This window comes from Anarrhichthys ocellatus, unplaced genomic scaffold (assembly GCF_004355925.1).
Source record: "Anarrhichthys ocellatus isolate YVR2014 unplaced genomic scaffold, GSC_Weel_1.0 scaffold7, whole genome shotgun sequence".
NCBI lineage: Eukaryota > Metazoa > Chordata > Actinopteri > Perciformes > Anarhichadidae > Anarrhichthys > Anarrhichthys ocellatus.
The window spans coordinates 307859-334036 of NW_022280037.1; the positions used below are offsets into that span (position 1 = coordinate 307859).

General features: G+C 42.0%; 4 protein-coding genes across 7 annotated transcripts; 3 read left to right on the forward strand and 1 right to left on the reverse strand.

The window, feature by feature from the left end:
* fam167b (family with sequence similarity 167 member B) lies at positions 1–2773 on the forward strand. Its single transcript, XM_031847779.1, has 2 exons — positions 1–365; positions 812–2773. Exons 1-2 carry the CDS (start codon positions 75–77, stop codon positions 1073–1075), a joined length of 555 nt encoding a protein of 184 aa, XP_031703639.1. The 5' UTR covers positions 1–74; the 3' UTR covers positions 1076–2773.
* A 1368-nt stretch (positions 2774–4141) lies between these two features.
* On the forward strand, positions 4142–16967 carry lck (LCK proto-oncogene, Src family tyrosine kinase). Of its 3 annotated transcripts, none has more exons than XM_031847479.1 (12): positions 4142–4341; positions 6026–6138; positions 6749–6809; positions 7391–7481; positions 8211–8309; positions 8456–8559; positions 8974–9375; positions 10868–11047; positions 13136–13212; positions 15260–15413; positions 15624–15755; positions 15898–16967. In XM_031847479.1, the coding sequence occupies exons 2-12, from the start codon at positions 6031–6033 to the stop codon at positions 16092–16094; spliced, it is 1605 nt and encodes a 534-aa protein (XP_031703339.1). In that variant the 5' UTR covers positions 4142–4341; positions 6026–6030; the 3' UTR covers positions 16095–16967. The 3 variants fall into 3 exon arrangements, with proteins under 3 accessions (XP_031703339.1, XP_031703340.1, XP_031703337.1); XM_031847480.1 differs by lacking the exon at positions 4142–4341 and having other exon boundaries at positions 4353–6138; positions 8974–9123; positions 9223–9375; XM_031847477.1 differs by lacking the exon at positions 4142–4341 and having other exon boundaries at positions 4353–6138.
* A 148-nt stretch (positions 16968–17115) lies between these two features.
* On the forward strand, positions 17116–22031 carry LOC116383550 (probable histone deacetylase 1-B). Its single transcript, XM_031847481.1, has 14 exons — positions 17116–17255; positions 17958–18070; positions 18172–18289; positions 18369–18443; positions 18543–18681; positions 18929–19070; positions 19155–19247; positions 19336–19444; positions 19555–19695; positions 20006–20114; positions 20275–20405; positions 20521–20691; positions 20849–20900; positions 20988–22031. The coding sequence occupies exons 1-14, from the start codon at positions 17204–17206 to the stop codon at positions 21013–21015; spliced, it is 1473 nt and encodes a 490-aa protein (XP_031703341.1). The 5' UTR covers positions 17116–17203; the 3' UTR covers positions 21016–22031.
* On the reverse strand, positions 20979–25948 carry tmem54a (transmembrane protein 54a). Of its 2 annotated transcripts, XM_031847484.1 has the most exons (6): positions 25807–25948; positions 24382–24578; positions 24157–24216; positions 23650–23844; positions 23379–23516; positions 20979–22354 (listed from the first exon to the last, which is right to left on the reverse strand). In XM_031847484.1, exons 1-6 carry the CDS (start codon positions 25829–25831, stop codon positions 22214–22216), a joined length of 756 nt encoding a protein of 251 aa, XP_031703344.1. In that variant the 5' UTR covers positions 25832–25948; the 3' UTR covers positions 20979–22213. The 2 variants fall into 2 exon arrangements, with proteins under 2 accessions (XP_031703344.1, XP_031703342.1); XM_031847482.1 differs by having other exon boundaries at positions 22309–23516.
* Between the last annotated feature and the right edge of the window lie 230 nt (positions 25949–26178).

Here is a 26178-nt window from a genome sequence, read left to right on the forward strand (position 1 = left end):
CCCACGCTGCCAATCCAGAAAACGAGCTTCACGTGAATTCCCGTTCTCTGAGGACTTCCTTCATCACTACGCCGATGGATTTCAAAGAGTTAGGAGAAGAGTCCCCCGAGGGCGACGCCAACGATCTGGACAGCGTGAAAGCGCTTACGGAGAAGCTGAAGCTGCAGACCCGCAGACCGTCCTACCTGGAGTGGCAGGAGCGGGTAGAGAGCCGACCGTGGAAGGAAAGTGACAGTCCGGGCTCTGAGGGACAAGTCGCCTCCACGCCCGCAGTCCTGAGAAACGAGAACTCGGAGCTGGTCGTGCGCAACATCTGTGGCTTTGACACTATCGATGATGCCTTGGACTTTCTGAGGAAAGAGCTGGTGAGTGTCTCCTGAGCGTTTTTATTTTACCTAAAGATTTATCATACTGAAAAACAATGATACTCATTTTGCTGCAGCTTTGTCAAACCAAAAGCATTTCTTTCTCAAGTTCCTTATGCGTGTTTGTGAAATAGATGTTTATCTCCCTACTCCATTGTCATCTCCTCAGGTGTCAGTGATCTGCTGCATGCATGAATGCCTGACTTAAATTAGGGCAGAGCATGACCTCATGCAGTTCTCACAGCCTAAACAAACAATTAGTGAAACAGGATGATGCATGTTTTCTCACAGTCTCAGGCTGCAGCCCGTATATTCCACATGCCAGTGATTTACACCTTTTGATAAGAAGATAAAAAAACTATGAGAAGATCCCAAATCCAAATTTTCACATATTTTCTATGGTATCTCATTGATGCTCTTTCTCACCCCCCCTGCTCCCCCCTCAGAGGGAGATGCAGGTCCAGGACAACCGCCTGGCCCGCCAGCTGATCCGTCTGCGTGGGGAGATCCACCGGCTCAAAGTGGAGCAGACGTGCGACCGCCACAAGGAGATGCTGGACGATGCCACGTACGAGCTGGAGGAGTGCGGCGAGGAGTCGGACCTGCTATGCGACATCCCCATGAAGGCCGCCTTCGCTCTGTCCATGCCGCTCAAACACCTGGGCCTCACCAAGATGAACATCAACTCCAGACGTTTCTCACTGTGTTAAAAAAAAAATCCCTTGTTCAGGCCTGTTTCCTCCTCGGGAGCTGTCGATAGTGTGAATAGAGTGACTGCTGACTATTGGTGCCCTGGGTGAAAACGAAAATGATTTTGCACCTTGACTTGACATGCATGAGGAGGCCTCAGTGTGAAGACCTGTAAGGGCACACGCCCTTACTGTTATACAGGCACACCCTCCTGCTGGACGGAGCCCAGGCTGCTCTGTTGTTGACTGTTCTTTGCACAGTCATGTTAATCAGAGTGGACGGATGAAGGCTAGACTTAGATGCAAAGGTAGATATGGAGTTACGGCATTATATCTTATACCCAATGATTTTGTGTTGTGTGAAGAACGTTTCACTTGTGCCAAAGAAGTGAGAAACAGTTATGGGGAGAGCGGTACTGTTTTGCAGAAGAATAATTCATCGACGAAGAAGTTCACTTCAGAAAAGAAGACAGTGTAGAGGGAGCTTCATGGTTGCAGTGCAGGTCACTTTAAGTCAGTGGTTCCCAAAACTAGGGGTCGGGGCCCAAACAAAGGGTCGCGAGATTTATCTGAGAGGTTGTGAGGCGATTAACCACAAAAAAAGATTTTCCACAGTCTTTCCTTTTTTAAATTATTGAATAGTTACATCTCGCCCACCCTCTGGTTGAACTGGATACATCCAGTGATGAGGGGATGGAAGTTGTTTTATTTTAGGACGTCACAATGCAAAAAAAAGGTTGGGGACAAGTCCTTCACATCACTAATACATTTATTTGTGGAGTGAAAAAGTACAACACGTCTGGTCCGATAAAGAACATGTTCAGCAACACTTTAAAGTAAATGGAGTCCGTTGATAGAGCAACATATTCCAGCTGTTGAAGCCTTCATCAGGGCTCTGTCCCTCCCGCTATCCTCAAAGGAAGTGGGATGTCACACTCCAGCATTTTGAAGCCTCTTCTTCACAAACCAAATATATCTCAATATCCTCAGCAGCGCAGCGCACCCAGGAGGCTGTGCCTCACGAAATTTTGTTTTCCATTACCGCGTCCAGATGCTGCAGAGCACGGTTTACAAACTATATATGGCTGGACAGTGACCAAGTTGTAGCTCGGGCAATTTAGGGCAAGTTAAGTGGTTTGTTTTATAGCTTTATATTATTTGTAACAGCAAGTATGAATGAGTAATTAGATGTTTTTGTTTAATAACATGAGACATTGGTTTTAACTGTTTTAAATGTAAAAAAACAAAAACAAACTATAAGCGTTATTGTTAAATCATGCTACTGTAATATGAATGTATATATGACAAATGAGAATAAAGACAAATGCCTTAAAACTCTCATGTTTTCTTGCACATCCAGCACGATATTAAAGAGACTTTTCTCTGTCTCTGTCACTTTCAATTCAGTTTTATTAGAATTTAAAATGTTGGTTGTTACATTGATAGTGGAAATTAATATCATATGGAAAATGCACAGGGGCCGAGGTATTGTACCTTGAGGCCTCGAATCTCCAGTGAATGCTTTGAAAGTTAAGCTCTGCAGACTTGTGCTTCTCGTGCCCCTCAGCTCTGCCCTGCAGATAGTTTCACTTGAACTTTTCCACCATATCATACCACGTGTCATCGCATGAGCATAAGCTGGTATTGGAGTGTTTGTTTTGAATCGAAACAAACTTATAAATGCATACTGTTTGAATTGGTTGAAGGCTGTTTTGAAGTGTACATGAGTAAGCATTATAGCAGCACAACTGAAGCAGCACTCGCTCACACGAAAGAGGCCAACACCTGCAAGCGCAAAGCGGGTCGGTAGGAGGTTTGGAAAACTTTCTGCTTATTGATAGCATCTTGATTCGATTGCGTAACATAATCTGATTTCCAACCACATTTAGGAATACCCTTAAAGGCTCACGAGGCCTGCCAAAAGCAGATCTCCAAAGATGGTGAGGTTCTTTTATCTTTCCATCATCCCCTCAGAGACAGATATAATACAATGGATGCTGGGTTGTTTAAATCAGCTCAGTAAAATATACTCTGAAACATACGTCACTATCAAAAAGCCCCCCCAAAAAAGTGAAACTATACCTCCTAGATTTACGCTCTTTGTTATGTGCTTTAACGGAAAAAAAGCGTGAGCTCAGGTGGTTTCATCAAGTGAGACTTAATCTCCTCTGTGGCAGTCTTCTAAGCACACATGTCTGTGCACTTCCTGTAATGTTTGGACTGACTTCCTGTCAGTGCATGCTCTGTAGCAGCAGCCGTTCACCACAAGAGAAGAGACGCGAGGTGCCTGTGAGGTAGGAAGCGCACCAGCGCAGGCTGTAAGCATTCTGAGAGACCACTATTCATGTCGCCTCACGGGGCTAACTGTGACCATAATGTGGCCTCATTTGAACTTTTGGTTAAAATGATGATGTGTAGGAGGGTCATCCACTGATTGACACTTGTTTGGTTATTCCTCTGTGAGTGAGATATTTGTGACTCATTTTATCTATTAACTTCACATAACTTGGTTGTGAAAACCAAGGTCAAAGTCTATTTTTAAATGGTCCGCTGACCACAAAAAGAACAGATGGAAACCACATGTATGATTGACAGAAATAGCCTTGTTGTCTTCATATTAAACCTGAGGCCTGAAACCTCTACAGAGGAAACACGCCTGTCCCAAATCACCAGATTTAAAATTTGTTTGGCATTACTGTAAATGATATAAATGATGATTAATTATAAAACTGCTAAGATCAGTGTGAAGCTGAAATCTTATCAAATACTCCTCAACCTTTGTGCTCCTCACGTTAAAGGTCACTGACGCACAGATGTTACGCACAAAAGTCAAAAATATAAATACACACCTCACTTACAGCCCTACCATAGCCTTCTTTTTTTTTTAAACTGTATTGGAAACATCTCTGGGAGAAGTGCTGTCCTGACCCCTTTACTACCATGGAGCCCATAACGTTCCCCCTGCTCACACACAGCTGCAAGGTGAAGCACCTGTTACAAGCCTGCAGAGCAACCCTCAAACTTTCAACGACAGGAAACTCTGCGAGTCGCTCTCCTCCACTCCTCCTAAGTGTGTGTTTGCGCGTGTACAGACACACATCAGCACGTCTAGCTAAGAGTTAGTTATAATAAGAGAAGCGGACGATGACATCTTCACACCAGGGCTCCAGCACTTATTGCTAAATAGCTATTTTACAAAAAAGATAACTATTCAATAAAGAATATCTCTATGGCGGCTCGGGAAATCTGATATTGGACGCTTGAAGAGACATTTCATATTTCAAGAGGTACGTTTCAAACGTGTGAGTCTATCAGCAATACATATGTTTAGAATATAAAGGATGAAAAGACTCTGACTCAGGTAAATCCTTTCCCTATAATTATCATGTGTTATATAGAATATGCTAAATAAATCAGAAGGTTTGTTTAGAGTTGAGAAAATCTATTGACTTTTATACAATATATGAAAATTGATGTATAGAGAAGAATAATGTCCACAATCAGAATGAGCTAAAATCCATATTTTGTTGTTTCATGATTTTAACATAAAGGCAAATTGCAAAACATATTCACATGCTGGTGTTCATTTTCTCTGTTGATAAAAATCTGTTTTACAAAAAAGACCACATAACAGCAATAAGTTTCTTTCTCATTGTAATAAAAATATGCATCTGTATCTTATTAATACATTTAAAAAAATCAAATATAAACTTCAGGTATGTATGTGTTTTTAAATTCAGCTGTAACTTTATGAGAGATAAGGTATAGGTGATGATGATCATACGTGAAGCAAAAAAACTAATTTGAGTGTGAGATGTCAAAATTGGACCGAAAAAGGTTCAACGCAAAGAAAATCCATATAAATAAATATTTTTTTTAATGTGTAAATTTAGCTTCTTATGGCGTTTCCCCATTTTTGCTGAAAAAGTGCAGTTTATTAGCCCACAAGCCTCACTGACAAAGCCAGAATGTCTTCGGTCATCGACATACCCATAATACTTTGCAAACAATAACAGTCATCAGTATTTGTTTGGAAAAGGCCATCAGCTGCAGATCATAGAGAGAAGAGGGTAGCCCCTCAATGGAAAATGCTGACTTTGTTTGTGTGACTCCCTGAGTGCTGGCCAGTAGGCGTAGCAGTACTGATAATAGATTTTTTTTTTAAAACCTCTTCATACCCTGGTGGATTACAGTGATTTCGTTCCTCGGGGTCTCAGTACAGTGATGGATTGTTATTGTTATTGCTGGGTCAGGCCTCTCCAGATTTTTCTCACAGCTCTGAGCCTTTGGGACAAGCGGCTGCTGCGATTAGCCCACTGACCCTGCTCTTAGAGTGGCCCAAAGGGAGCCAAGTGAGCTTGAGAAAGCCCATTTGTGCAATGCACCAGTGTAAAACACAACACAGCACACGTGTTGTTGGATTATACAAGATTAGTGTTTTTAGAATTTTATAAAGCCTACTATTCAAGTCTGAAGTAGAACTGGAACATGTAACGCCTGCGATTTGCAATGCTGTAGGTGATAGTAACAATGTAGCTGCGTCACACAGCTCTGGGTGTGATTTCAGTACTGGTGTGTGCAGGTTCCTATGTGGTGTCAATTTAGTGCCTAAAATGGAACATTTTAAAAGTGTTAAGCTTTTAGTTTCCAGCCTGATTCACCGCTGAGCCTCCATTTTGAGGCGAGGCCCTCGGTCACATCCGATTAAGGCAGTGAAAGAAGCGAAAACATTTGTGTCTTCTGGTAGTTTCATCCACAATTTTAGTTGTTTTTTTTCTGTTTTTTTGTTGTTGTTGTTTTCCAAACAGTATTTGATGTCTGCAATTCCAAATGCAGAGCATGATGCCTGAAAACTGTTGATAAACAGAACAAAATACCGCCATTAGAGAATTTATTTCCATTCAAATATGAGTAGGCCGAATCATTATCTTAGGAACATGTTGATGCCCGTCTTAATCTCTCAAATTGCAGAAAAGATGGGATGTAACTGCAGTTCGGACTATTCGGAGGGAGACTGGATGGAGAACCTGGATGAAGTCTGTGAACAATGCAACTGTCCCATACCTCCCCAGTCATGCAATCCAGTAAGTGTCCATGTACGTTTCGCATGTGGCCCAGGCTTGTGTCAGTGCATCGCACATTGTAAGGTATGAGTGAATGAGTGTCTGTGTTTGAGTGAGCTTCGCATGAATGGGTTTTTTGTTACAGCGTGGTTCAATGTGATTGACCACTTGGAGGTCATCCACATAAGTTTACTGCAGTACAAGCGAGAAGGTGTGAACACATGTGCTCCCACAATTCATTTCATGCTGTGTAAATTATGTAACCGTTACCCGGAGAAAATAAAAAAAAAAATGTATTATTGCATGTTTGAGTCCAGCAACGTTTTATAACTCGCGAGGGAAGTTCTCTTTTGTGCGTGTGATTAAATGGGGGAGTAATTATTCCCTCAGTGGTTCGTTTCCTCCATGTGAGTTAGATGTCCCATTAGATTAGAAATAAAGGAGAAAGCCACCTGCGTGTACCACAATAGCTCGAGACATTTTGTCTGGGAGAAAAAACAAAACTGTTACCGATGACATTTTACTGTGAATGTGACATGAGATAGTGCCTTGTTTCACCGCATGAATCCTCTATTGTTCTTTGGAAAGCTCATCTTAAGTTGCGAGTCTAATCTTGCTGTTCCCTCACCAGTACACAGACCAGCTGATTCCATACCCATCACAGCATTCACCTCCTACATCTCCATTACCAGGTAACAAGATACAGTCTGTCTTTCTGTGTGTTTCAGTATCTTAGTAAAGTAAAGAGGTAGCAAAATGTGGGAAAAAACAGAATGGCAGTGTTAGGTTAATGAAGTAAACATATATTACAAGTAAATACTAAGTGTGTGTGTTATAGTGGGATTGAATACATATGTGAATTATATTTAAATATATTGTAAATACATTATATGCTTTTTTTTCTTACTGGGTAATCTTCTTTTTTCATTTTTTTCCACAACAATTTGAATTGTTTACCTCATTGTATGATATATTTATGGATTAAATTACACTTCTAACTATCAGAAAGCCAATTTAGCCACAATGATATGTGGTATATATATATACATACACATTGTATATGTACAGAAATGTACCACTATCTCCATTCATTGACATTGAGCCTTTAGAGGCAGCCATTTGTCAAAATATCAGAATCAAGGGGATTCAAACACCCAGCACACAACAACACAGCTTTTATTTATTATAACAGATACATTTGTGAGTAATTACTATCCTCTATATATATAAAGTATTTTTTGTTTGACAAAAACGTACGATATTCCTCTTGCAGACAACCTTGTGGTGGCCATATACAGTTATGAACCCAACCATGATGGTGACCTGGGCTTTGAGAAGGGAGACAAGCTCAAGATCATCAACAAGTAAGTTGCTGATTGACATGTAATCGGTTTAGAGCTTAATGGAAAGACTTCTAACAGTTTTTCAGCCCATAGTTCATAATGCAGAAGGCACGTGTCATGTATTCAACTTTCTGACCGGGGATATTTCCTGTCTCTCTCTGCTGTTCACTATTTGATAAAGGCAAAAATCTCAAAAACATCATGGATTGAAAAGAGTAAACCTATGTAGAGCATATATACCTACCATTGAGGCCAAAAAGGTCATAACCTCAGTAATATGTCTGGAAATTTAAGATGACACATATAACATGTTTTCTATCTTGTAGATTAAATGTGTCCGTTTTTTGGGCCAAACAATCCTAAATATATTAAAATAAATGAATTGTATATACCTGGAATTAGACCATAATGTAGGCAGACACAATTTACAAACTTTGTAATCAAACACTTGATAAAACATGACTTTTTTTTAATACACCTTTTGCCTGGAAGATTACTTTGAAAATATGATCATTTTGATTTCAGGGAGAACTTTCCCTCCGATGAATGTCAAAGCTATATATAATGTGGTGAATATTGTATTTTACTTGTAGTGAGCATCTGTTCTGGGCCTTCTGCTGATTTGTAAGACAAGACATCTGCGGTTCATTCCATGCAGTGATCATGCATTCTGAAGGTGTACTTATTCATCCCAAAAAAGTCTATGCGTAAGCTCCCTCATTGCTGTTTCTTGTCTCTTTTGACATCCAGGGACGATCCGGAATGGTATTTGGCTGAGTCTCTCACCACAGGCCAGCGGGGCCACATCCCGCACAACTTTGTTGCAATGACCACGGTGGAGACTGAACCGTACGTCACACAGGAAACATAATGATACTGCTCTCAACGCCATGTCACTCAGCCTTCAAAGTCTCGTACCGTGCATGCTGTGTCCCCGGGGGAGTGGGAAGTGGTTAGCTCAAAGTGTGAAGCATATTGTGTGTTTTGTGCTGCAGGTGGTTCTTTAAGAACATTTCTAGAAACGAAGCCATGAGGCTCCTCCTCTCTCCTGGGAACACGCTGGGCTCCTTCCTGATTCGAGAGAGCGAGACAACCCAAGGTGAACCTTTTTCTCATCATGGCATTGACTCATATGCAGCCAAAATGATATCAATATAATTGTTTTACAAGTGAGACAATGCACAAAATGACATCCTCTGTGTTACTCAGTCTTGTTATTAATGGCAGTGTTTATAAAATACTACCCATATCCCAGAAACACCCTTCCTGCTTTCTAACTTGCTTCTGTTCAATTCGTTTTGCTTTTCTCTCTCATTCCACTATTTGTGTTGGAAATGCGGCAAAAACACTGGAATGCCAAGATGTGCCCTACATAGATACCCATTTACACCAATAACTGAATATATCAAAATGTGACACATAAGCCCTCCAAACCGAAGTTTAAAGCTAACTTGCTTTGTGATTTTCAGATATATCAGGCGAAATAATCTCACATGCTTCCTATTTGTTCCAGGGTCATTCTCCCTGTCAATCAGGGACTTGGACCACAACACTGGGGAAGGAGTCAAGCACTACAGAATTCGCAACATGGACATCGGCGGCTTCTACATCACAGCCAAGATCTCCTTCATCTCGCTGAAGGAGCTCGTCCAGCATCACTCACGTGCGTGCAGCCCGTTGAGAGGACTAATCGAGATCACTGTCGGGTCTTCATCGGAACAATATTTAACCTGTGTCCTCTCTCTTTCTCTCTGTCGTCCAGGCGAAGCCGACGGGTTGTGCACAAAGCTGATGAAGCCGTGTCAGTCGAGGGCACCGCAGAAGCCCTGGTGGCAGGATGAGTGGGAGATTCCCCGCGAGTCCTTGAAGCTGGAGCGCAGGCTCGGAGCAGGACAGTTTGGAGAAGTCTGGATGGGTAAGTGCCAGGGAGGACAATGTGGGGACGTGATTGACTTTCAGTTCAATCATTTAAGTGTTATTTTTCCATTTTGTGCACAGGAGTTTGCGTCATTTTTCACCGACACGTCACATGTACAAAGCCCAGTTGCTCAATGGAGCTGTGGGGCTGCTAAAGATTTCAGCCAGGGTTTTTCTGCAGCATGTGCAGAACAGTTTCCTCAACACAGTCATAATTGTAGGCTTGTATGAGCTGGTATAACTGGAGAATGATTTGAGGTTTTATCCCCGTTATATGCAACATCACTCAAACTACATAAATATGAATTTCCAAAGAGCTCACGGATTGGAGGAATGATCTCTGAACAAGAAGGCAACATGTTTTGATCCCGAGGATATCAGTTGAAATAACCTGTGACACAACCCCCTTGTTATTCAATTGGACGGGTACTTCCCTTCTATTTTCCATCCGCATTTGCCAGCGCAATTCCACATGCCAAACAACTACTGTACAAGAGATAAACATTGCCAACCATGCAACGTTTCCTTATTTCACAGCCACTTTCTATTTACAGTATCTTCCTGCATGGCGTCTGGCATTGTATTTGTTTTTCTATCCTCATCCAAACACTGGTTCAAGGGCATGATTGAGTAATGACACTGTCGCTTGCTATGAGGTGTTTATTCTTGTTAATTATCATGAAAATACGGAGGAATGTTTTGAATGGTGAATGCAATCTGTTCCTATTGCTACGCTTCATGCACGGTGAGAGATGCTCACCGTGTTACATGACTGAAGATGGAACTGGTTGGCTGCGGGTTTGATTGGCATGTGTGTTAGTGAACCAGATCTAGAATGAGATCCTGTTTGCGCGAGAGTCATGTGGAGCTGTTGTCTGTTTAGCACTTAATCACAAGTCATGACATAACCACTGTGTTTATGAACCCTACAAGCTGAGATGAAAGCATTCTTGGTTTACTTTTAAACCAAGACTACACAGTGTAGTCATTCATGCTGACAAGGTTTTTTCCTGCAGTGCTAACAGCCTGACTTTGGTTATCTCCTAACTTTTGTTCAAGCACATCGTGAGGTGGACATTTTTGTTTTGAAGTGAAATTGCTCAACAACTATTGGGTGGATTAACACAAATATTCATGGTCCCAAGAAGATGAATCCCAATACCTTAAGGCATCCTCTGACTCTTAGTCTAGCCCCATCATCAAATAAAAATTCCAACCACTCAATACTTTGCTTGATGAACAAATTCTTGCAAAACTAATGACATTACAATCAGCCCCTGCAGTACTTTTAGTGGTAATTAGCAAAAGTTAGCACGCTGATGGCCTAAACTAAAATGGTGATCATGGTAAACCTTATACCTGCTTAACATCAGGACGTTAGCACCGTTTGTCCAGCCTCACAGAGCTGCTGGCATAGCTGTAGACTCTAAGTCTCTTTTCTTGATCCATGTCTTTCAATATCCTGCTGATGACTAAATGTATATGTTCAGGTGTCTACAACAATGAAAGGACTGTGGCAATTAAGAACCTGAAGATGGGAACAATGTCGGTGGAAGCCTTCCTGGCAGAGGCCAACATGATGAAGAACTTGCAGCATCCACGCCTCGTCCGCCTCTTCGCCGTTGTTACCCAGGAGCCAATCTTTATTGTCACGGAGTACATGGAAAATGGTGGGTGGAAATACTGTATACGTGTCACAGCCTAAGGCATTTTGCTAATAACGTCAACTGTCATGAGGGAATTCCAAATATCACTGAAAACTTGGTCCCAGGGTAATTTTGTGAAATGAATGCTCATTTGAAGCTAAATTAAAAAGAAATCCTTCTGTCATCATACCAACTCCTCTCAGTTCCGTTTAGTCATCTGGAATATGTCTAAACCTGCCTGAAACGATTATTTCCATAATCTAACTAACTAAAGGCGGTGTCATCAAGGTAAGGTCGGCGCCTCGAGCAAAGACACAGAAAGTATTTTATAGACAGTGGTGAATAGTAGACGTTCAGGACCAAACATGTTGATCTGGTATCGGACTACGGTTGCTAGAGCACATCCTCGAACCAAAGACATGGGCTGCCCTATGTGTTTCAACCCTTTCACAAGTCATCATGTTTTCATACGTGTGCTCCACTTCAGCGACTCTGTTGAATGTATATTTGTGTTTGATAGCGCACGATCATCAACCGCGATTGGACATGAATGCAGCAGTGAGAGCAAACCTAAATAAGGGAGCAAAGTCATGAGCCTTGCCTCCCAAAGCATGCCGCTCTGCTGAAGTGGTCTGCCCCTCTGATAGGCTATTTTCAGCTTCTCCTCACGACGCTCCTATTTTTGCCGCTCTTTGCTGAAATGTTTCAAAGCAAACATGAACTTTCACTTCTTTTCCGGGCCCCCCTCCAGGCAGGTTACTGGTGTTTACTCACTGAGGGGAAGTCTCCCCTGGCTGAGTCTGAGTCAAGGGGGTGTCAAGGAGAGGGTGATTCACCAGCTTATTGTTCACCCAGACCCCTTGATGATACTTGGCTACTTCCCAGAGTCTGTATTACGTGCATCCACAGACACTCACAAGCACATGCACGCATGTACACAAATATTCCAACACTGTAACCTTAACAAACTTTGTTTGTTCAGCATCATGCCACTGGATCTTTCCCTGCCTTCTTACAAAGCAAACTACGTGTGAAAGTACTGCGACTCACAAACACAAGTAATACAATGGGGTCATGGTAACAGCTGCAAACAACTTTCCATACTACACGCTTTCTGCCCTGCAATAGTTTATTATGCCCACATGCTGCATACATATAGAAGTGATCCACCATCTGTTTCACTTTGACCTCGAAAGTGTTTGTAATTATTTTTCCCTGGGAGGAACAATAACAAAATGCATAGAGAGATGCCGTCACAAGCAAAGCAACAGCCTTACAGTTGTATTGAATGGAGTGCCTTTGTATGGTCTTGTGTGAGTGGCCTGTAAACCACCAGCAGTGGCTCTACATGAGGCTGCCTCTTTGTCCGCTGTCCACGTGTGGACAGGACACAATTGTCGCCTCTGTTGTCAAGAGAAAAGGAGGGCTCGGAGTGCCCGTCTTTTCAGTTTGTCCTTTATTTTTTTATTATTATCGGAGGCAACAAAGATGGAAAATAACAGGCGTGTCATCCCAACTTCCCTTTGTGACCTTGACAAAGAGCATTCCTCTGGCTCTCAGACTTCAAAAGCATGTCTTCCGGACTTAAGCAGAAGAGCAAAGGCCTCCTCTTTCCTGGCACAGTCATTCCTCTTATTTCCTTTGGTTTGACTTGGTTGGCTGGCGTGCAGAGGTATTGTTCTCTGCTAATCAAACTCAACACAAAGTCTGCTGTCAGAAGCTATGTATCAACTTGACAGATGCCCCGTCTACTTCCTCACAATGTTATGTTCCCCGATTTGAAGTGCTATTTCTGGTCCAACTGTCTATTTGTGTCTGTGGGGAATCATGATGTTTTTTGGACCCAAGGAAAATATCATCAGTCTTCTGGACAAAGCATGACTTAACTTTTGTTTTCCAATTAATATTAAAACTTGTTGCTTAATCATATGTACATAGCGCCTTCAAATACAGTACAATAAACAGGCATACACATTTGTAATATCAAGGATATACTGGTGGTGATAGTTCATAATTTGCAGAAATAGGTTGCTAGAGTCAACTACCTGTTGTGGCATGATTTGTAATAAAAATTCATATTGTTCAGCAAAATGTTGAATGTTGTTTTTACAGGTAGCCTGGTGGATTACCTGAAAACAACGGAGGGAGGCAGTGTGCCCATGAACACTCTGATAGACATGGCGGCTCAGGCAAGACATCTCTTTTTTTTTACTATCAATGTTTGTGTGCTCTTATCTCCATACTCCATTTACCAGATTCCCTTTCATCCCTTCCTATTCTCTCAGCGTGATCCTCATAGACGTAAAACTGGCCATTGTTGTGACGAGGCTTACACACAACACTGATCTTGCAATAACGACAGAGCTGGACGAGTGTATGAGCAGAGGTGCATGTGTATTGTGATGCACTTCGGTTTAGACATGTTGACGCAAATAAAACTGTGTTACGATCAAACAGCCTGAATAGGAGACAAATTCACCCCATAAAATTCTGTCACACGATTATCTACTCACGGTGCCGACTCAGTTCAACTCATAAAAATGAGGGCATGGTGACAAAACCAGATACTGAATGTACATTATGCGGATTTTCTGCAAAATTTCTCTCAATTTGTAATTTCTCTTTCATCAACATACAGTAAGATGCTCCGTCACAGCTCTGCCGAAGTGACAACCATTGTGAACTGTCACCCATATGAAAGTTAATGTTGTGAATATAAAGCCTGACAAAGGCCTGACATCTTGTCAGTCAAGCCAGATGTTTGGACTGCAAGTTAAAGGGGTAGTTCAACATTTTGGGAAATACACTTTTTCTTGCTTGAGTTAGTTGTTAGGGAGTTAGGTGACAGTTAGCTTAGCTTAGCACAAAGACTGGATACAGGGAGAAAGGTAGCAAATTCCACCTACCACCTAAAGCTCACTACTTAACATATAATACCTGGGTAGTTTAGTGAGCTTCAATTGCTTGTCGGTTTATTTTTACCCTCGGCTTTTCCCCCCTGTTTCCAATCTTTTTGCTAAGCTAACTATCTAAAGATATGAGAATATCAGTCGTCTTATCTAGCTCTATAAGCATTATCGTGCCCACATCTTCCTCTCGAAATGTTACATGCCAGGAAAGGAACTTTGACTTCGGCCTACATGTATTGTGGGTGTGAGAATGGAAAATACAACTACAGGAAGACAGACTGAAATATCAAAGTCTAACAAGACAAGAGAGTCTTCAGCCGGAGTAGGCAATTTCTCTCACGCCTCAGAGCTTGGCGCAGAGTGGTAGGGGTTTACACAGAGCTTTGTGGTGAACATGTTTTACCGAAAGATTCTTTCAAGCGAATCATCATGCACAGATAGCGTTTGCGGTTAAAGCGCTAAGCAAGTAACTCGAACGTCATCAAGTGATTGATGACCTTGGACACTGTCCACATCCTTATCCCTGCAAAAAACAAATGTGTGTAATCATTGGCGCTTGTGGTTTTACTCAAATGTACTTTACTTATAGCAGAGTAAAGCTATATCTAATTCAATGAATGCAAAGTAATGCTTTAAATTTTCAGATTGAGTCATACCACAATCAAACGGAGTAAAGAGGCGTTGAGTTTCCTGAGAGTGGAGTCATGACGACAGTCGACGTTTATGAAATACTCAGACATACGTAGGCCTACGTCTCACGTTTCTGACAAGACCCCCAGGGGCCATTCCCACCTATGTGATAGATTCTTGTGTCTGAAATATACACCGCTGACCCAGAAAAACGTAGAGAGTTAGATATATAAACAAACAAAAACACACACGCAGACATAAAAGACACAGATGCGTATCAACTGTGGGTTGTGAGTTCTGTAGAAATCTTTACATCCCTCACACACCAAATGCTTATTGCATTAAGTGAAGTATCAAATTCCCTCTGAGGTCTGCCAATGTAGAAATGACTCATGTAGTATTTGTTTGAGTCAGAAACCCACAGTCACTGGAATAATCAGCCAGTCTGCAGTAGGCTGAGGTAAAGGCAGGACTGCAGATTTTCATATCAGGAAGTAGAGCAGGCTGGGTGGAGTACGGAGGTAAAGGGTGTAAGGAAAGGAACTGACATGGGGTAAACTCCCTGGTTTGGGAGTTCACCAAACCAGTTCAACTGTCCAACACACATGAATATTGCACAATATGAAAACATACACAGGTCCCTTCACGCTGAACACGCGGTCATAGGGCTTGTCTAATGATGTGCTGCCCCCTGCAGGTGGCTGATGGCATGGCGTATATCGAGAAGAAAAATTACATTCATCGAGACCTGAGAGCAGCCAATATTCTGGTGTCTAATGAACTCATCTGTAAGATTGCTGACTTTGGACTGGCAAGGCTGATCGAGGACAATGAATACACAGCAAGAGAGGGTAACGAGACCTTGTTGAAATCCCTTACTTCACATCTTCTTTTGAGCCCATTGAACCTCATTTTCAGGCTATATAATGTGTCTTTTAAGTATTATTTGTTTTATTATAAGACTTTAGTTTGAGTGCATTTGATATGGGAAGTAATCACTTTAAATGTAATCACAAGGTGTTCATGCTTGTTTTGAAAAATAAAGTTTCTTCGTGTGTTAGGTGCAAAGTTCCCCATCAAATGGACCGCCCCAGAGGCTATAAACTTTGGCACCTTCTCCATAAAATCGGATGTGTGGTCATTTGGGATCCTCCTGACAGAAATAGTGACATATGGACGCATACCTTACCCTGGTAAATACTCATGCACTGTACTCGTACCTGTCCATCACAGTATCATTTAATAAAATCATCAAATTACAATTCTAGCATAGATTATATAACTGCTGAAAACAGCAGCATATCCATAATCTCCTACATTTCCCCTGTTGTTCAGGTATGTCCAACCCAGAGGTAATCCAGAACCTGGAGCGGGGCTACAGAATGCCGAAGCCGGAAAACTGTTCAGATGGACTTCATGATGTCATGAGTCTGTGCTGGAGGGAAAACCCAGAGGACAGGCCCACCTTCGAGTACCTGAGGAGCGTTCTGGAGGATTTCTTCACTGCCACAGAGAGGCAGTACCAGGAATAGCCCTGATTGGGCGACAGAAAGACATACAGACTTACAATAAATGTACACAAACTAAACAGGCGAAGCCTGTGAAAATGGATGCTGGGATTTTGTTTTGTTTGTTTTTGAAGAGTACATGCCTTTATATTGATATGGTAGAAACTGAGATTCCAAATAAGATTACTTTGTTTCTGCACCAAACTTATTTTGAAGTGGCCTTTTAGATACAATCTCATGGGGAACTGTGAACCTTGGAAACTCCTGTAACACTGGATTACTGCAGAGCCAAGAAGAGAAAGGAGAGCGATCACCATGCAGCCCGAACTGCCTGGTGTCGTTGAATAAGTAGCTGCTCTGCCGGTGCTCATTATTAAGATGTAAATACCGTCAAAGTGCTTCATCTGTGTTTTAACTCTGCAGTTTGATAAATGTTGCTGATATGTTTCATAACATACAAAAATGCTCAGATGATTTGTTATGTAAATGTATTAAATTCAATCATACTGAATTCTGGACAGTTTTGATCCTGTGTGCTGATGGCAACATTTTCCTCATGTACATGTTCTGTTCATCAGTACTGCCATATTTTTACTTCTCCATTCCACCTTATACTTTTGAGATACAAACTTATCAGATAAGACGCATTGCTGTATAGATTAAACAAACACAAGAAGGCATATATAAAGTAGGCTAAAAAATAATAGCTCCTCCTGGACCAGCTGCATCCATCAGTTATAATAATCTGAAAATATTACAAAAATGAATGTAATACTACAGGAGACATTCTGCTGCATAATGAGAAACGGCACTACTTTAAGTAAATTTTACTACTTCTGCACTTGTAATGGAGTTTTTACATTGTGGCACTGCTACTTTTAATAAGGAGAAGGGGGTTTGGAAAGTATTTTTTCCAGAAGCCCACCACTGCTGAGCAGGTAGTGCAAACTGTTAAATAGAGTCAAAGAACTTCAACACGAGTAACCGCACACAGAGAGGGGAGCACTCTGTCGCCCCCTGTTGAAAGCAGCTGACATTACCTCCCATTGATTGGACGTGATACAAACTATCCGCCTCTCGTCGCTGTTGTCTCTTGCAGTGTGTGCGGTGAAAGCCAGCCAAAAAGCACTAAAATGGCGCTTACTTCCCAAGGAACAAAGAAAAAAGTTTGCTACTACTATGATGGTGAGTACTCGTGTGCTTAAACTGTAGCAAGCGGCCGCGCGGATGATTGAAATGCACCACTTCGCGCCAACAAAGGTTGCCGTTTATTCCACCTCTCGCTAACCAGGCACGTTAGCTAACCGAGCTAGCTTGAGTAGCAGGCGGCTTTCATCATCTCCGTCTACCAGCGTCGCTAAACCCACACGGAGTATTAATGCCCCGGTAGTATTTGCTCGGGTTTCCCTCGAAATGTATTCCCAATCCGTTTACATACCGGATGGTAGTTTTTGAGCTGGATTAGTTAAGGTCACTAGCTAAAGAGCTAACAATGGGGGATATCAGTACTTCATTGTCGCCGCAATTAACGCTAACGCCAAGCTCGCATTAAAATGGCTCATCTCGCTGCCTTCAAAATGCGAGGGAGTTCGTCGCAGGATTAATGTTTTAGTCGACATTAATCGATGCTTGCAACAAAGCGCCACCGTGAAAGTGTAGCTGGGCACTTTGTGTAGTTTCGTGGAAGCAATTTGACTCTCGTGTTTTAGAGTTAGGATCTTTACCGACGTGCATGATGGTATTATAGACCATCACGACCCATTCAGGGTCTGAACAGGAAGTTATCATGTTCAGTGTTAACCGTCTACTTCACGTATACATTTGTTCAACTTTTGCATGTGAAATAAACAAATAATTCAGCGTGGTGTGTTTTTGTTTTTTCCCTAGGTGATGTTGGAAATTATTACTATGGCCAGGGGCACCCCATGAAGCCCCACCGAATCCGCATGACACACAACCTGTTGCTCAACTATGGCCTCTACAGAAAGATGGAGATATACGTATGTTGTATTACAGTAACGGCGCTTCTCAGTCACATTTCTGGACCTCACTGGCTCGTCTCTTTGTGCCCCAGGAACTGACTTGTCCTCTTGTGTTTCAGCGTCCACACAAAGCCAGCGGAGAAGAGATGACCAAGTATCACAGCGACGACTACATCAAGTTCCTGCGTTCAATTCGACCGGACAACATGTCGGAGTACAGCAAACAAATGCAGAGATGTAAGTTTGGTCGGAGGTGGAGTTTGCTTTCGTAGAAAGTCGTTTTCGTGTTCATTAAACTGTTTGTCTGCTTCTGCAGTTAATGTGGGAGAGGACTGTCCCGTGTTTGATGGTTTATTTGAGTTCTGCCAGCTCTCAGGAGGGGGCTCCGTTGGTACGTCTCTTTTTAAATACTGCTCAAACGGTGACATGCTGCCCCAGTAATCTGGTCAATTCAGCACGAGCAGGCTGCTAATTCTTCTCTGTGTTCCAGCCGGTGCGGTGAAGTTGAACAAGCAGCAGACAGACATCGCTATCAACTGGGCCGGAGGCCTGCATCACGCCAAGAAGTCTGAGGCCTCAGGGTTTTGCTACGTCAATGACATCGTACTCGCTATTCTGGAGTTACTGAAGTGAGTACAAAAGCCCCTATCATAGCCACTCAAGTACAGCTTTGTTTTGCACAAGTGGGTGATCAAAATATCTGTTTTGGGAACTGATGATGAGTTTATGGTCCAGTCGTTCTGCTAAACGGGCACATTTGTTTTCAGACAATGTTAAATATATAATTTTGAATACTTCCAAAGGCGGCAAAAAGTTTTTCTCATAGGCTAGATCAAAAGTTTTAGGACTCAAGTGAACCTTTTTCCGTCTTTCCAGATACCACCAGAGAGTTCTGTACATAGATATTGACATCCATCATGGAGACGGTGTGGAGGAGGCCTTCTACACCACAGACCGTGTCATGACTGTGTCCTTCCACAAGTATGGGGAGTACTTCCCCGGCACGGGCGACCTGAGGGTGAGCCTGGACATAATTTAACAGACCATTCATGTTGTCATCATAGTCATACGGTGAGTTGACATTTGCCTTGGTTCTCTGCAGGACATTGGTGCCGGTAAGGGTAAATACTACGCTGTGAATTACCCACTGAGGGATGGGATTGACGATGAGTCGTATGAAGCCATATTCAAACCCGTAAGTAACCAAAGACTTGTTGATTGAGGTGTTTTAATAGTTGGTGGACAGCAGCAATTTGAGAGAGCGGATGTTATTGTTTGTGTAGATCATGGCCAAGGTGATGGAGATGTACCAGCCCAGTGCAGTGGTTCTGCAGTGTGGAGCCGATTCTCTGTCAGGAGACAGGCTCGGCTGCTTTAACCTCACCATTAAAGGTTATTTGAAACATCTCTCTCCTGATGACACTTAAAGCAAAGTGGTCTGCAGCTATCTGGATCTTGATTTAACTGAGAAACTAAACATTATCTTCCCATGCTGTGCTCAGGCCATGCCAAGTGTGTGGAGTACATGAAGAGTTTCAACCTGCCACTGCTAATGCTGGGCGGAGGAGGCTACACCATCCGTAATGTGGCACGCTGCTGGACATATGAGACTGCTGTGGCCCTTGATACCTCCATCCCCAACGGTGAGTCTTTTATGCCCATGCTGCACTGAGATCAGTTTGTCTGGTTTTTATTGTGAGAAACAATTTCTCTGTGGTCGTGATCAAGCACCGTCTGAGTAAACAAACATTATACAGTGTATTGGAGATAATTAAGTATTGATGAATTATTCATTCATTATTAGTCAGTTACCAGATCCATTGATCATTAAACCACAAAATATTTAAGTAGCATTAGTTGCCCTGCAGGTGAAAATAGTCTTGAACATTTTTTAGTAGCCTCATACAAACGGTAAAATAACTTCATATTTATTAACTTGACTCAACTTGACAGAGCTCCCATACAACGACTACTTTGAGTACTTCGGACCAGACTTCAAGCTGCACATCAGCCCCTCCAACATGACCAATCAGAACACCAATGACTACCTGGAGAAGATCAAGTGAGTGCATCAAACTGCCATTCGGTTATGAATGGCAATTGTTTTTTTTAAACTTGAGTTGTGAAAAAGAAAAGTTGAGAACGTGGCTACATCATAGGTAACGGTTTGCGTCTCGGGTTGTTTAGTGGTCTGTGCGTTGAACCTGCTTTCTGTCCTCTAGGCAGCGCTTGTTTGAGAACTTGCGCATGCTGCCCCACGCCCCGGGAGTCCAAATGCAGGCCATCCCCGAGGACGCTGTGCAGGAGGACAGTGGTGATGAGGAGGAGGAGGACCCCAACAAACGCATCTCCAGTAAGAACCTCTCGCATAGTCCTAAAGTTTCAATAACAATGAATCTAGCAGTTAACCAGTTGAAACGGTAGCGTTCCATGTTCTGATTCGACCCTTCCCCGCTGTCAATGTTCAGTCCGTGCTCATGACAAGAGGATAGCCTGTGAGGAGGAGTTCTCCGACTCAGAGGATGAAGGCGAAGGAGGCCGCAGAAACGCAACCAGCTTCAAGAAAGCCAAGCGAGCCAAAACCGAAGGCGAGAAAGAGGGAGAAGAAAAGGAGAAGAAAGGTGAAGAGGAAACAAAAGGTATCTATCCATTTTTTTTTTTTTTTCTTACATTTTCACTCTCCCCTCTTCATCTCATTTTGTTATTTAAAGAGTTATGTACATCCTATGAGTTAACATTTTAAGTCAGATCATCCTATAATATTATTACTACTATGAATTTGTTTTTCTTTTATAGAAGTAAAAGAAGAAGAGAAGGTGCCAGAGGAGGAGAAGATGGACACCTCAAAGTGAGAAAGCAGTGCACACACTCATTGACCATGTTGTTCATGGCTTACTGGGTATGTTGATCGTGTCCTTTCTCTGGGTCCTTTTAGGCCAAAAGAGGAGTCCAAGACACCCTGAGGTCCTCAGCAGCCATTGATGCCAAGGCAACGGATCAGAACGCATCTTAAAGCGAGATTGTTTTGAATAAAACATCTTTCCAGGCTGCTGCTGTCGAAGTACGTGAAGAACTATATCTTTGTAATGAGACCCCACCCCCCTCAGAATGGGATGGGGGATCCAAATGTTTTCTAGGACACCTTTTCAACCGTACCCGTTTATGGACTGAGGTCAAACTGAGTATTGTTTTTTGTATGCTTTTTCATTTTTTATTAATCTTTTTATTCTATGACTTTTGCTTTTCCCTTGTGATGTAACTCTGTAAAAATGGCTTAGTACATGTATGCTTTTATATCTGATGGATTTAATTTATTTAAATCATAGATATTTTTGGCTACTCTGTTATGTCTTACAGTCCCACTTGTGTCATGTGTCTTTAAAAAAATGCAGTTGAAGCATGTTTATACAATAGATCCTTTTCTGTAATACATTTGTGTCTCTGCTAAGGTCACCAAGAGGGGTTAAGAGGGTTGTGTATACCTGAATAGCTTTTTTTACATGGCACAAGGCAAGTGAAATTACAGTTCTATATTTTAGGTCGTAATTTAGTATGTGTCCTTTTAAACATTGACGTCTTCATCTTTTTCGGACTCCTGCCACAAAATATAGAAATTGTTTGGGTCCTGTCACATTAATTGCTGGTGTCAGGCTTAGATTCCACTTAAATTTGGACTTAAATATCCAGAGTACAGAATTAATTTGTTGTATATATTTGTATTCTGAAAAGTGTCATTTAAATCTGACAGACCCCAGTGTGCATTGAACACTTTTTTACACCAATAAAAACTGCCCTGAAAAGTTACGTAGTTTTGTTTTAACATTTTTCGAAATAAGATTGTTTATAAAGTGTTACGTCTGATAAAATGATTGACTCTGCTACATTTAATGTCTTTCAAATTCAAGATACAGGTGACAGTGCTCTATTTATTTTCAAGACAATACCCCAATACATACAAACAATATCTCATATTTTAAAACCAAACCAACGGCAGTATTTTATCAGAGAAATAAAATGCCATTGCTGACTTCAAGTCGAACAAATGTCTTTCTTCTTCAGACATATAATCTGTAACAGACACGCTCAATACAAAACCTTCAGATGTTTCATGTCATCCAGTCAGGACAAGCAGTTTGCAACCTATCATTAGGTTTAGCTGCTTCAGAGCCATGCACTCTGCTCCACTGCAGTGTCGTCCAGCAGTTCATCCTGCTCTGCAGGCTCAGTTCCAGCATCGCTCTCTGGATCTCGTTCTGGAGGCGATGGCGGCGTTTCAACAGCTCCCTGGCCATGCGCCTGAAACTAACATGAATTCCATTTAAGAGAAGCTACCTCGCATAAATCAATAGTATCAGAAAAGGTAACAAGAAAGTCACATTCGACAAGAATGAAACGACTTCTTGAATACAGTCACCGTTTGCAATTTTCGTATTTTACACTGATTGATTCAACATGTTTAAGGTTAAATATCTGACCACAAAGCAACCAGTTTATAGGGCTGGTCAAACATCAGTCCAGACAACATTGTGAAGTGTTTCTCAGACCGAAAAGTAAAGTTAATTTATATAATGTTATTACAATGGTCTTAGAACATAACCATTAGTGCATGAGTACATTTTATTTTCTATATGCATTAGTGAGGTTCAGGGGTTGATAAATACAATGATAACATCAACTGAGTACTGATGTGTGCTTTTTTCCAGTTAACTTCAAGCCAACCCTCAACCACAGATCAAACCATGTGATCATGCGCTGAGGGACACGGTTCCCATGCTACTCTGCTTAGGTTTGCCTTGTCAGCAGGTCTGGACCACTGGCTTCCATTTGTATTCAATTAAATGACAGTCACAGTGCCATTTGTGGGTATAATGAAGACATGCCAGTTTACTGTTGGAACTGTGACTTGATTAAATGTTTTTTTTTAACTAAGCCTTGTAAAAATAGTTGGTATGATGCAATAAATGAATGTAAGCGTTACTTAATAGTATAATAGGCTATTTTGTTTCTTGTTTCAAAGACATTCAGGTGTAACCCCAAACAGTACAGTATGCAGAATAAAAATGTCAGTCAGGCAGGAAAGTGCTGATATCTTTTGTAAATATATGCACTTCTCCTTTAGTAAATCAAGTTTACAATACAGTATTTGTCCCTTGCACTGTATGGATTTTTCAGTTGTGTTTTGAATGTTTTTAAAATTCACGGTTTCAACTGAATGTTTCACATCCCTACCCCATTGAGATGATGTAACATCTGCCTGTGACAAATAATGGAGGTCTCTGGTCTTTCTAGCACTGTCAACAGAGTCGGTGATCTGACAGCAACTTACTCTCCTGCCCCGGGTCGGCCGCCTCCTGCACGGACAGAGGTAGAGGAATGACGTACAGGCAGCAAAGCAGCGGAAGGAAAACACCATTTCCACCAGCGATATCAAGATGAGAGGCACCCACAGAATGATTGTGGTGCCCTGGTTGACAAAAAAAAAAAAAAAAAAGGATGACGGCACAGGTCTCTGATCAATAAACACTTCTCTTTTTTTTTTGCAGCAATTCAAGTCAATATAAAAACTGCTGATGGACAAATATTTATATTCAACTTACATAGATCCGGGTGGGGTCGAAGGGGCATTCGTACGTGATGCTGGAAGAGCTGTGATCCTCGCCAGAAAACGTGCAGTGTGTTAGCAGGCCCCGTCCTTTGTTAATGATGGCTTTCACCATTGATACTGACAAGCCCAGGGTGGAGGCGACCGACAAGAGACCTGCCAGGAAGCTGAAGACCAGAAGGACCCACTGCTGCAAAGACGACACAACATGAGTACGTTAGTTACACACTGGATCTAGTGTGTAAAACAACAAATAACATGCTTTTTTCAATGTCAAGTAGATGTAAAAGGGAAGCTCTAGGAACATGGAGTAGAAATCCCAGCCAGTCCACAATCTGAGGACGGGCATCCAATATTTGAATGAATTTCATATCTGCATGTATCCAAATAGGTATACACACTCAAAAGCAGAGGGCAGGTTCTAACAAGAGACAGCAAATGACAGATGTGAGTGCTAAATGGAGGGAGAAGCTGTGCCAAAGAGAGGGGGAGCAGTATTTACCAGGATCCTGTTCCTCTTGTTTTTGGACAGGACGATGGCAGTTATTCCACCAATAATTCCCTAACGGGCACAAGAAGTCCAGCAAAAAGAAACAGACAGATCATTCATCACAGATACAGATGATACAATATTACTAAAATAACTATTTTAAACCAATACCCGCTATTAGATATCAATTTGCTTTTAAGTTCTTCTTGCACACAGTGTGTTTTTCACACCACTTACCACCAGGCCTGCTACAATAGCAATGACATTAGAGATGGCGTACACCATGGTCCGGGCCAGAGAGTGCACATTGATGTGCCTGAGCACAGCGCCGTGCACCAGCGCTCCAAGAAGGAAGTTAACATGGCCCACCAGCACCAGCCCCAGCCCCATCTTCATCAGGGCTTTGTTGTCCTTGAGGTTGGAACAGCATACCCCTAGAGGAAGCAGAAATTATTTCAACTTCATAATCTGAATTTAGTTGTGAGCATTGGGACTTCTGCCAACAAGATACACAACTTATTCAAAACAAGTGTACGACAGTGCATATGATCACACTGAAGCATTTGACTGCAATCAAATATTAGAGTATATAAATACCAGCTGTGTTGTTGACAGGAACACAGTATACAAAACAAAATCAGTTTATTCACTGTGATGTGAAATATAGAACGAGCTGTAACTGCAGTACATTGAGAGCTTGTGTGCGAGCTTGTGGTTTCAGCAGAGCCAAAAAAAAAAGAAAAAAAAGAAGCGGGCCAGCGGTTAGTACACCATGACAACACTTCCAATCATCCCCAACCCCTGCAGAGATGGCTGAAGATCTCACCCCCTGCAATGCTGCAAAATGCTGCAGCTATGGCGACAAATTCAGAGACCGGGTCTTTTTTTCCCCTTCCTCTGAGGAAAGGTGAAGCAGCACTCACCCATAACCCGCTCCTGAACCACACAGGACAAAGCTACGGGTTGGGTATTTTAAACATCCACACCCACCACATTGAACTGGCCTGACGGGTCAGGGAAGAAACTCATATCTGCTACTGGTCTGTCTCATTCAAACCGTATGCTGGGTGCTGTAGAAAAAAAGTCACTGTGTTTTGGTCATAATATTGTTAGTCTAATGTTTGCTGCCGTTCAAGTGCACATATTGTTACTGTAATGTACATACCTTAACAGAAACATTGATAGAATTTAAACCTTCAGTGACTGTATCAAACCTAATGTATCCTTCATTCCAATATATTATATTCTCCGATAATTACACTACTATCCTGCTTCATGTCGGACACTTTATTTAGGTTCTAGAGCAACGATAGGAAGTACACAGTGGGACTCATGCTATACTACTACAACAACAGCCCGCAATTAGGAATTCTAAGCAAGCCTACGCAATGGTTGCCCACAAAGTTTCACTTTTATTTAGGTGAAACTCCCCCCACAACACTACATGTGAGCCTCATTGACTCAATTAGTTTAAGATGTTTTCATTGATTGAAATGAACAGAAAAAATAAGATCTCACATTGCGTTCGGTCATCTAAACACCAGAAACAAACCTTTGTTCACTAGGTCTCAGGTAAGGACCGCGCAGACCACGCCTAAAGAAACTTTCGCACGCAACACATATTCTGTCACTTCAGTGAAACACAGGTGAGAGTCAACTTACCTAAATTCCCCATGGTGGATTTCATGTCAACCTTGGATCATATTAGTGTACAAGTTGTATAGAAGTCATGTCTGACAGCTGTTGTGACAATACGTTTTTGGTCCGTCGTTGTTTTCTTCCACTGCCGCTCACCTGCACACACACTTGCGCTAACTTCCGCCTACCTGTGCGGAGGCTCCGCCCCGAAGCACGTTCACTCTCCAAGGAGAGGGGAAAAGTTATCTGATTAAAAAACACATGCAACTCTGTCCATTCTTGAAAGGACATTTTTAAAATCATAAGATAAGGCCTCTATTATAAGGATTACTATTGTTACTATTAGGCTACCCAGAAGTACAAACAGTAATTCAAACCAGCTCCAACTTTACTAGG